The 12,122-nt window shown below is 39.5% G+C and overlaps 1 protein-coding gene across 1 annotated transcript in view; it reads left to right on the top strand.

Moving 5' to 3' along the window:
• Positions 1–3,146, top strand: part of LOC135094276 (sodium-dependent high-affinity dicarboxylate transporter 3-like) — a 54,937-nt gene extending 51,791 nt beyond the window's left edge. Inside the window, exons 9-12 of the mRNA XM_063994257.1 lie at positions 809–882; positions 1,638–1,915; positions 2,605–2,742; positions 2,874–3,146. Coding sequence (XP_063850327.1) covers positions 809–882; positions 1,638–1,915; positions 2,605–2,742; positions 2,874–2,999 — 616 coding nt within the window. The 3' untranslated portion in view covers positions 3,000–3,146. The remainder of the gene's footprint in view (positions 1–808; positions 883–1,637; positions 1,916–2,604; positions 2,743–2,873) is intronic.
• The last annotated feature ends 8,976 nt before the right edge of the window (positions 3,147–12,122 follow it).

The following is a 12,122-nucleotide window of genomic DNA, read 5'->3' as shown; positions in this document are numbered from 1 at the left end:
TTAAGGATGTGTTTCAATGAACTGACTTCTTTTTTAATGTTTATTTATTTTATGTATTTATTTTATTTATTTATTTATTTTATTTCTTTATTTACTTATTTATTTTTTTTTCAATTTCATATCCTCATTAAGCTGTCTGAGTGGAAAGTGGATTTTCATGAGGCCATGATTCGATGTGGATAAACGAGGACATAGGAAAGGGATGTTAAATTTTCCAGCTGACTGTAGTAAATAAGTAAAAAAAAAAAAAAAAAAAAAAAACACAAGGTTTTTATTTTCTTATAAATGTTCGATGTAGATAGGGGAGGGGTAATAGTGTCACTGCAGAGGATAGCTGTCTGGGAGACTCTATTGAATGGGTAAAAGTAGCACTCTAATAACACTGAACAACTAAAGATTTACCTGTCCTCACTAGGAAATAAAAGAAAGAAAGATAGGTGTTTATTTCATCCTGAATTGGGTGTCTGGAATTGGCGCAATAATGAATGGGACAAAAAGTTTGACCAAGTAGTTAATCAGATTAGCACCACCTCCCCACTTCCCAGATTTGTAGTGCCAGAAGCACCTCAGCGTACTAGAGAGATACGAAAAAAAAAAATAATAATAATAATGATAATAAATAAATAAATAAATAAAATGAAAAAAGATGAATAAATAAATAAATAAATAAATAAATAAATAAATAAATAAAATAAATAAATAAATAAATAAATAAACAAAATTAATAAATAAATAAAATAAAATAAAATAAAATAAATAAAATAAACTGAGTAAGGAAATTTTCACGTTCTTTTTCTTGATGCGTCAGATATGTGAAGGCAGCTACGCCTGTGATGCTCATGGTTTTCCTTCTCTTCTGCATCCCAGCTGAGAGTAAACCAGGTACGTCTCCAACACTAAAGCACAATATCACATAATTTCCTCTTTCTGCTGCTACTAATATACTGATAATTCTTTACGTAATTTCTTCTTTATGGTGTTATCATTATATAATCTGCCCACCTAACTGAGACTGATGCATCTACCTGTTTTTAAAAATACAGTATCAAGTTCATTTTACTCTCACTCCTTAAGATCTTCCCTCCATTTCATTAAGACATTACATTTACATAAGTTATCAAACAATTATTCTTGAATAATTTCAATTTCATATCAGTCTCAGTTCTTTAATACCATATTATATGCCCTCTCTTTAATTTTTAGCACTCATTTTTTTTCAGAATAAAAAAAAAACGAGAGAGAGAGAGAGAGGGAGAGAGAGAGAGAGAGAGAGAGAGAGAGAGAGAGAGAGAGAGAGAGAGAGAGAGAGAGAGAGAGAGAGAGAGAGAGAGAGAGGCTATTTCCTCCTGTTACTTGTACTCTTGCACAGTATAACTTCGCATGTATATCGTTGAAAAATCATATGTTGAACTCAAGGAGAAATGGAAAAAATTAAAGATGAAAGTGTTATTTCTTCTCTTTAAACATACATCTAATTATTTCTCCTCTAAAACACTTTTTCTTCCTTATAATTGTGTACTAATAGGAATGGGTATTGCGTAAAGAAAGTGTGAGAAAATAAATTAATTTTTCATGCGAATCCCCCTCACTACCCCCCTTTCTCCCTTGACATTTTCTTTTTTCCCTCGTCATTACAGCTCCAGGCGCGAAGCAGGTGGAGAGATGCATGAACTGGGAAGCAGTGCACAAAAAGGTTCCCTGGGGAATCGTGATCCTGCTGGGAGGTGGCTTGGCCTTAGCGGAGGGTGCGAAGCATTCCGGACTGTCCACCTACTTCAGCCAACAGCTCGCCAGGCTGAAAGATCTCCCGAAAGAAGCGTTGGTGGTGCTGGTGTGTTTAATGGCCGGTGGAATGACGGAGTTTGCCTCGAATACCGCTACGGCCTCCATCCTGCTACCTATGTTAGCGAACCTGGTGAGGCCAAGAGGGAGGTTGGAGACTTGTTCAGTTATTCAATTTAGTACACAGACTATAAAAAATATAAATAACGCGGATTAAGTAGTGAATAATGGAGTAGAGAAATCAGATTCGATAGGATTGAATAAAAAAAAAAATGCTTGCTGACTAATGGAAAAAAATCATAAAGATTTGTGTTAGAAGGGGGAGGGGGTGAGGAGGAGGGAAACTAGAGGTAAGAGCTAGTCTGTCTTCTCTCACCTCCCATATTTCCTTTACATTCTTTATCTTTATATTTCTCACTTTGTTTCCGTCTCTTCCTATTTGTTTCCGAATTCCATACATGCCTTTGAATATTTCCATGCAATTATATAACATAATTCAGACAACAAGACTCGATGAAGACGATCAGCTGATAAAGATCATAATGAAGACATGGTTCTGTTTGATACGTTCACGTTCATTTGATATATATATATATATATATATATATATATATATATATATATATATATATATATATATATATATATATATATATATATATATATATATATATATATATATATATATATATATAATTTTTATTTATTGTTATTATTATTATTATTATTATTATTATTATAACTTATTTAATTAATTTATTTATCTATTTGTTATTATTATTTATTTATTTATTTTTATTTATTTATTTATTTTTTATACAGGCTTTAGCAATTCAGGTACACCCACTTTATCTGCTGATCCCTGCTACCGCCTGCTGCGCATACGCCTTCATGCTTCCAGTCGCTACTCCTGGGAATGCCATCGTTCTGTCTGCCTCTGGAATGAGAACGAGTGTTATGGTTTGTAGAGGGAGGTTTGTTATTTACCACCGATGTTAAGTAGGCTAACACTTTCATATATCAACAGATATCCTGACATATGTCAAAATACATTCTCATCATCATTAACCGAAACATCTCTCCTCTTATAGATACGTGCTGGGATAGTTATGAACATTGTTTGCATCATCGTTACTGTCTTTCTCATCAACACGCTGGGATATGCAATCTTCGACCTAAACACCATTCCCACCTTCAGCAACTCCACTACCCTGTAGAGCAGGAAGGGGACACCTACGAAGACAAGCAAAAAAAGAAAAAAATAATAAAAAAATATGGTGATAATGATGATAGTAAGCAGGAAGTGAACGAAGGAAAGAAAAGTGGAAGATGAGGCACACACACACAAAAAAAAAAAAAAAAAACTTCGAGTAAGAGGAGAAAGAATAGGGAAAAATATGCGGGCATTGTTGAAGACGTAGGGGAGATGGAGGAGGATGTGTGACTGATAAAAAAAAAAAATATATATATATATATATATATATATATATATATATATATATATATATATATATATATATATATATATATATATATATATATATATATATATATATATCACCGTCAGCTCTCTCCTTTCACACAAAATTACATAAAACTAATTACAAGCACATCCTTCACTCAAAATTATCAATATGGTGACTCCTACACCAGCCTCCCAGTCCCCGTCTATGGAGCAGACGAAAAATGTCCACATGTCTGACTGCTGTTCTGGTATCATCCTTAAATATCTTGAACTCCTCAACTTTTTTTCTTCATTAACTGAAACATTCGTGGCTTTAGATCTAATTTTCGGTCTGCAGAACACCACCTCTCCTCTACAATATCTTATCTTCTTTTCCTCACTGAAATACAGGTGTACGAGGTAACAGACAGTAGCACCTTTTCCGTTCCTTCTTACTTTCTCTATTCTCATTTGCAATCCAAAGCTAGATGTTGCGTCTATGTGCGCAAGGATTTAATTTAGCTAATCTCGTGCCCACGCACTTGAATCTTTCAAATTTTCCATTATCTTGCTATAGTTACTGTCACACGAGACATATCTGTGCCGTATACCTCTTTCCTATCTCCTCTTACAAAAAAAAAAAAAAAAAAAAATATATATATATATATATATATATATATATATATATATATATATATATATATATATATATATATATATATATATATATATATATATATATATATATATATATATATATATATATATATATATATATATATATATATATATATATATATATATATATATATATATATATATATATATATATATATATATATATATATATATATATATATATATATATATATATATATATATACACACACACACACACACACACACACACACACACATAAGATGGGGTACATCCTCACACTCTTCCCTTTTACGGAGATCTCCATTTCTGGAGACCTTAATGTTCACCACCAGCTTTGGCTTCCTCCTCCCTTTACTGATCATCCTGGTGGACATTGCTATCATCCACGACCTTGAGCAAACTATGCAACACAATATTCATATTTTTGACCATCTCGGAGATACGCACAACATTCTTGACCTTTTCCTAACCACTAATCCTTTTGCTTATGCTGTCACCCTATCTTCTCCGTTATGCTCCTCCGATTACAACCTAATATCTGTATTTTGCCTTATCTTTCCATTCCCTCCTGAGGATCCCCTAAAGCGGAGGTGCCTCTGACGTTTTGTCTTTGCTAACTAGGGGACCTGAGGAGGTATTATTCTGATTTTCCTTGGAATTACTACTGCTTCCCTGACAGTGATCGTTCTCTGTGTGCTGAGAGCATAACATAGGAAATATATATTGTCCGGCATAGTAACGTACATTCCTCAAGTTTTCTCTCAACCTAAACCTTCCAAACATTAATTTAACACAACTGTTGTTATGCTATACATGATAGAAACGTGGTCCACTAAAGGTATTTTAGCCTTCCATCACCTGAATAACATGCGCTTCATATTTCTGCCCGGATTCAAGTCCAACTGGCCAAAAACTGGTTCATAAACAGAAGGCGTCAATATCTTTCAAGGTCTAACCGCTGGTATGATTTCAGGCACCTAGTCACTCTTCAACAACTTTGCTTCTTCGTCTTTCCCTCCTTTATTTCAATGTGATGGTACCACTGTCGTATCATCCATTTATAGAAGTTGAAGTCTTTGCTCAAACCTCTGCTAAAAATTCTACCTTGGATGATTCAGGGCCCGTTGCTCCCTCTTCTTCACACTCTGACTACTTCATTCTACTCATCAAGATCCTTCTCAGTGATGTTTTCCATGCTGGTCTTAACCCTCCGAACGATTATGGACTTGATGGGGTACCTCCTATTGTTGTCCGAATCTGTGCTTCTGTGCTTGCACTTTGCCTAGTCAAACTCTTTCAACTCTGTCTATCATCATCTATCTTCCTTCTTCCTGAAAGTTTGCCTACATTAAGCCTGTTCTTAAAAAAAAAGTGGCCGCTCTAATCCCTCAAAATACCGTCCTATTGCTTTAATTTCCTGTCTTTTTTTTTTTTAATCCATCATCATCAGGATGATTCTTACATGACTATCATTTCACAACATTATATTTGATCGCCAGTATAGGTTCCTTCGAGTCCGCTTTCCTTGCTGAGTATTGGTCATCCTCTTTTAAGAAATTTGGTGAAACTTTTGTAGTCGCCTTGGGCATATCAAAAGCTTTTCAATTGAGTCTGGCACAAAGCTTTGACTTCCAAACCACGTTCCTAAAGCTTTTATCCATTTCTCTATAACTTGATCTCAAGTCTTCTCTCTGACCGTTCTATTGTTGCTGTGGTAGACGGTCTATGTTCTCCTAAGTCAATTAACAATGGTGTTCATCAAGGTTCTGTCCTGTCACCTACATTCTTGCTATTATTCATCAATGATCTTTTAAGACAGTATTCTTGTTCTATCGAATCCCACGCTGATGGAAACAAACAGCTCACACAGGAAACCCACAGAACACCGGACTTCTGATCTTTCAAAAAAATTATGATTTGGGCAAAGTAAAAGTATTGTTCAATGCCTCAAAAATTTAATTCTTCCATCTGTCGACTTGACACTACCTTCCAGATAACTATCCTTTCTCCTTCATTGACACTCAGCTGTTTCCCTCTTCTTCACTGAACATCCTTGGTCTGTCTTTTACTTATAATCTAAACTGAAAACTTCTTATCTCTTTCAGCTAAAACAGCTTCTATGAAGTTAAGGGTTCTGAGTCGTCTCCACCAGTTTGTCTGCACATGGGCCTTATCCGTCCATGTATGGAGTATGCATCACATGTATGAAGGATGGGGTAACGGTGGTTTCACTCATACCGCCCTTTTAGACAAGGTGGAATCAAAAACTTATCAACACTTCTTTAACCGAGTGTCTTCAGCCTCTTTTTCATCGCCGCACTGTTACCTACCTGTCTTGCTGTCCTCTACCGTTATTTTTTATGCTAACTGCTCTTCTGATCTTGCTAACTACATGCCTGCTCTCCTCCCGCGGCTTCGTTGCAAAAGACTTTCTTCTTTTTTATCACCACTATTTTCTCCACCTCTCTGATGCAAGTGTTAACCAATATTATTAATCATTCATCCCTTTCTCTGCTAAACTCTGGTACTCGTTGCCTAGTTCTATATTTTCTCCTTCCAATCATCTGAATTAATTCAAGAGGGAGGTTTCAAGACTCTTGTCGTCTGCTATTTGAGAATTTTAATTTCCTTTGTTCTAGGAACTGCCATTAAAGTGAGCCACTTTTTTTTTTTACCCTTGCCAGTGGCCCTTAAAATAAAAACAAAAACAAAAAACGCAACATCGTTGTGATGCTGCAGAAAGGTTCAGAATTGCTACTATAAAAGTTTCGGTATAATAAAATTATTTTATGGTAACAACCTATTAAAATGAATTAAAATTAATTATTACAAAGTACGTATAAAATTAAGTGGGCCTACTCAGCGATCATTGAAGTCCTATAAATTGAAATGGAAGTTATTTGAATGTATCGGGTTCAGGTGAAGGGGAATTGACCCCATTGACCTAGAACAGTACATTTGGGTTTCTTCGTTTCATACCCAAGGCCCTGATCCCACTAACCCAGATATCTGATGTTGTTCGTTAAGTGGCCAAGACAACAGGAGGAGGAGGAGGTTAGGATTTACTCCTCGACATGCATTCACTCCTCGACATGCATTCGTCCCTGTCACATATATATTTGCAGATGTTCCTAAATGTTACTGATGTTGATAATGACATTTTGGTTATTATTGGAGATTTATTTAAATTTTGTTATAATTTGTCCTTACAGAACTCTTGAACTATGTTATGTGTTGATTAAAGCCTAAACTTGTAATGTGTTTGATTATTTGTGGGTGATCTCTATTAGTCCAAGAGTGATCACAGAAACACCCAATAATTGTAGAAGGTGCTTATTTTAGCTGCAGTGGTACAAAATACGAAGAGGACACGTAGAGAAACCTTGACAAAACCGTGAGTGCTTGTGACTGACCAGCTAGGGTTACCAGAAAAGGTGTTACCGGAAAAAGGTTTCCAGGGAGAGCCTGCTTCCTAAACTATCCCTCATCTCCCTCACCACTTTACGCTCATAGGGAGTAAAGTGAAGTCATAAAAAATTTGTTTCATGGAGTCACAACCACTCATTCCACTCATTCCGATATTTTAGACAGGGTGGAATTAAAAGCTTTTCGTCTTACCAGTTCTTCTGCTCTAACTGACTGTCTTCAGCCTCTTTCATATCCGCAATGTTGCATCTCTTGCTATCTTCTACCGCTTTCACGTTAACTGCTCTGATCTTGCTAACTGCATGCCTCTCCTCCTCCTGCGGTCTCACTGCAGAAGACTTTCTTCCTTCTCTCATCTCTATTCTGTTCATCTCCTTAATGCAAGAGTTAACTGGTATTCTCAATCATTCATCCCTTTTTCTCTGGTAAACCCTGGAACTCCCTGCCTGCTTTTGTATTTCCTCCTTCCTATGACTGTGTGAAATAAAAAGGGCTCCTTGAGGGCCAGTTTCCTGTAACTAGTGTGTGGCAAAATACCATGTAAATTTCATCGAATTAGTGCATAAGACGAATTACTTGACAAGACGAGTAGATTTTCTTTCTTTATTTATTTCTTCAATAATTTATTTTTTCTTTTGTGTAATGTTGATTATATGTATATATATATATATATATATATATATATATATATATATATATATATATATATATATATATATATATATATATATATATATATATATATAAACATTACTTGATATAGCTTTTAAACCGATCATACCTACCTTAGCTTACTTAACCTAACCACTATCCTAACTTAAGCTCTCCCCTAGCGTGATCTTGGTCTTTTCTCAATTTCTACTTCTATTACGTAGGCAGTCACAAAATATGAAGATTGAAAAGCTACAAAATATGAAGATTGAAAAGCTATGTATGATTTTTTTTTTATGTAGGAGGGACACTGGCCAAGGGCAACAAAAAATCCAATAAAAAAAAAAAAAGCGCACTGAGATGCTAGTACCAGAAAAGGGTACAAAGCGGTAGTCAAAAATTGAAGGATAAGTGTCTTGAAACTTCCCTCTTGAACGAATTCAAGTCATAAGAAGGTGGAAATACAGAAGCAGGCAGGGAGTTCCAGAGTTTACCAGAGAAAGGGATGAATGATTGAGAATACTGATTAACTCTTGCATTAGAGAGGTGGACAGAATAGGGATGAGAGAAAGGAGAAAGTCTTGTGCAGCGAGGCCGTGGGAGGAGGGGAGGCATGCAGTTAGCAAGATCATAAGAGCTTTTTTATCGTTAGTCAGGAGTGAGGAAGATGTTAAGGACGAAATGAAAAACAAATTAATTAAATCTAGAAAGGTAACTAGCTCAGCGAAGGCGAGGAAAAAACTCAAGTGTTTACTACACGAAATGTAGGAGTATTTTGAATAAAACAGACTTACTTAGAGAAATTGCGTGTGTAGAGAACCTTGATATCATTACTTTAAGAGAAACTTGGTTAAATATGTCAGGAAAGGTTAAATATGTCAGGAAAAGTATTTAATTCAGAAGTTATGATAGATGGTTATTCACTATTCTATATAAAAAAAAAAAAGGAGAGGAGGAGGCGTCGTGCTGTACGCAAGGGACACATTACAATGTTGTATTAACAGTAAAATTAAAACAGATAGCAAAACAGAGTCGATATGGGTAGATATTAAAGGAGGATCACAGTCAGTAGTACTGGGAGTAGTGTACAGGCCACCGAACAGTACAAAGGAAATTAACGCCTCACTGTGGCAGGAAATAAATAGAGCTGTAAGGTAAAGTCAGGTATGTGGGGTAGGAGGTTTTAATTTTAGGAATATCGACTGGAGCCTCATGTTGGGTAACAAGGAAGCAGAGGAATTTCTTAAAGTAATTCAAAATATTTTTAAAAACAGGTGGTCGTAGAACCCACAAGGGTGAACAATACTCTAGATTTAATTCTTACTAACAGGGAGGAAGCAGTCACGCAAGTAGAGGTTGGAGAACAGCTAGGTAACAGTGACCCTTAGGAAATTAGGTATAAATCAAAATTCGAATAAACTTTTACAAACAAAAACACTCACTTTAGGAGAGCAGATTTTGAAGAATTAAAAAGGTACCTCTAAGGAGTTGATTGACAACGGATGCAGGGTGAGCTCAGATCCGGGACGGAGTTGAGAGAAATAAGGCAGAATGAGAGAGGTGAGGTGAGGTGTGGGGGTGTTGGACACGAGAGAGAGAGAGAGAGAGAGAGAGAGAGAGAGAGAGAGAGAGAGAGAGAGAGAGAGAGAGAGAGAGAGAGAGAGAGAGAGAGAGAGAGAGAGAGAGAGAGAGAGAGAGAGAGAGAGAGAGAGAGAGAGAGAGAGAGAGAGAGAGAGAGAGAGAGAGAGAGAGAGAGAGAGAGAGAGAGAGAGAGAGAGAGAGAGAGAGACAAAGAGAGAGAGACAGAGAGAGAGAGAGAGAGACAGAGAAGAGAGACAGAGAGAGAGAGAGAGAGAGAGACAGAGAGAGAGAGAGAGAGAGACAGAGAGAGAGAGAGGGAGAGACAGAAAGAGAGAGAGAGAGAGAGAGAGAGAGAGAGAGAGAGAGAGAGAGAGAGAGAGAGAGAGAGAGAGAGAGAGAGAGAGAGAGAGAGAGAGAGAGAGAGAGAGAGAGAGAGAGAGAGAGAGAGAGAGAGAGAGAGAGAGAGAGAGAGAGAGAGAGAGAGAGAGGGAGAACTGCACTGTCACCACTGTCTTGGTGACGGCAGAGCAGGTTGAGCGGCTACTCGGTGCGGTGGATGTGGGTAAAGCCACAGGCCCGGATGACGTCAGCCCACGGCTCCTCAAGCACTGCGCTAGAGAGCTGTCAGCTCCTCTCACCACCGTCTTCACATCTTGCCTGAGGGAGAAGAAGTGGCCCTCAGTATGGAAGGAAGCGCGTGTGGTACCGGTCCATAAGAAAAACTCAAGGTCTGAGCCCAACAACTACAGACCCATCTCCCTGCTCTTAGTGATGGGCAAGTTGCTGGAGAAAATAGTGGCTGCTGCCATCTACCAACACCTGAGCGAGAACCACCTCCTCTCAGACAGGCAGTTTGGCTTCAGGCCTGGCAGATCCACCGCAGACCTCCTCCTCATCATCTCCAAGGACTGGCAAGACGCCCTGGAAGAAGGCCTGGACACCCTTGTGGTGGCCCTGGACATTGCTGGGGCTTTTGACAGGGTCTGGCACGCGGGGCTCATTGAAAAGCTTCGCGCCAAGGGTGTCCAAGGTGACCTGCTAATGCTGCTCGAAGATTACCTCCAGGGTAGGACCCTTCAGGTAGTAGTCAATGGGCAGTCATCAAGGCCTTCACCTGTCCGGGCCTCAGTTCCACAAGGCTCCGTCTTGGGCCCAGTCCTATGGAACATATACATCGACGATCTCCTCCGGCAGCTGTCATCTGTGGCAGCATACGCCGACGACTGCACACTCTCCCGCTCCTACTGCCGCCTCGACAGTCAGCGTGCCGTCACTGAGCTGAACAGGACTGGTGGAGCAGTGGGGAAAGATGTGGCAGGTAAACTTCGCTCCTGAGAAGACGCAGGCGATGGTCATCTCGCGGTCCCCAGGTGCCTCACACGCAGTCTCAGGACAGCTGCGTTTTGGAGGCAAGAGCCTGCCACTTCAGGATTATTTATATCAAGATCCTGGGCGTGTCTGTGGACCGCGGCCTACGCTTCGATCACCACATCGGTGTCGTCGCCCGCCAGACCTCTCTCCGAGTCTCTGCCCTGCGCAGGATGGCGAACACCCTCGACCCACGGGGCATCCTCACGCTATACAGGGCACAGATACGCCCATGTATGGAGTACAGTGCCCTGTCCTGGATGTCGAGTGCCCCCACCCACATGCAGAGACTGGATGCTGTGCAGCGGCGAGCCCTGCGTCTGGTGGCCACCCATGAGGACCAACAGCACCAACCACCAGTAACGTCACTGGAGCATCGCCGGGACGTGTCGGCGCTAGTGGTGTGCCACAAAACTCAGGTGCAGAGGGTCCCTCACCTTGACCCCCTGAGGTTGCTGCCACACACAGTGCAGAGGTGCACCAGAGCTGCGGCCAGTAGCGACGAGCTAGTGAAGGTGCCTCGATCTCGCTCTAGCCAACACCAGCGTACCTACACAGCCAGGACTTCGCGGCTGTGGAACATGTTCACGGCGGCCACGCCCCAAGTGCAGGACATGTCCACGCACCAGGTGAAGCTGGCAGACCACAGCTGGCGTAGCACGCACCTGTCCCCACTGGTGCTTTAAATTTGTATTATTTTATTGTATTATTGTATTAGCATTATCATCTTTATGTTAAATATGTATAGTGTTATTCCTGTAAATAATACTATCATAGGCTTCTTAAATAATTCCATACTCAACGTGGAATTTTAAGCCTTTCTGTAAATATTTGTTTAAAAAAAAAAAAAGAGAGAGAGAGAGAGAGAGAGAGAGAGAGAGAGAGAGAGAGAGAGAGAGAGAGAGAGAGAGAGAGAGAGAGAGAGACAGAGAGAGAGACAGAGAGAGAGAGAGAGAGAGAGAGAGAGAGAGAGAGAGAGAGAGAGAGAGAGAGAGAGAGAGAGAGAGAGAGAGAGAGAGAGAGAGAGAGAGAGAGAGAGAGAGAGAGAGAGAGAGAGAGAGAGAGAGAGAGAGAGAGTCAGGTCAGAGGTCGCAGGGTGAGGACGTGTCCGCAGGTCGCTCCTTAACTGAGCTTGCACGTTGTCCCATCTCCTCTACAGTCAGCGTGCTCCGGTACCCTCCACATACCAGCGCACCAATACGACGATTA

This window comes from Scylla paramamosain, chromosome 45 (genome assembly GCF_035594125.1).
Source record: "Scylla paramamosain isolate STU-SP2022 chromosome 45, ASM3559412v1, whole genome shotgun sequence".
In the NCBI taxonomy this organism is placed as follows: domain Eukaryota; kingdom Metazoa; phylum Arthropoda; class Malacostraca; order Decapoda; family Portunidae; genus Scylla; species Scylla paramamosain.
The sequence above is the reverse complement of the archived record's forward strand: the minus strand, read 5'-3'. Positions and strand labels throughout refer to the sequence as shown.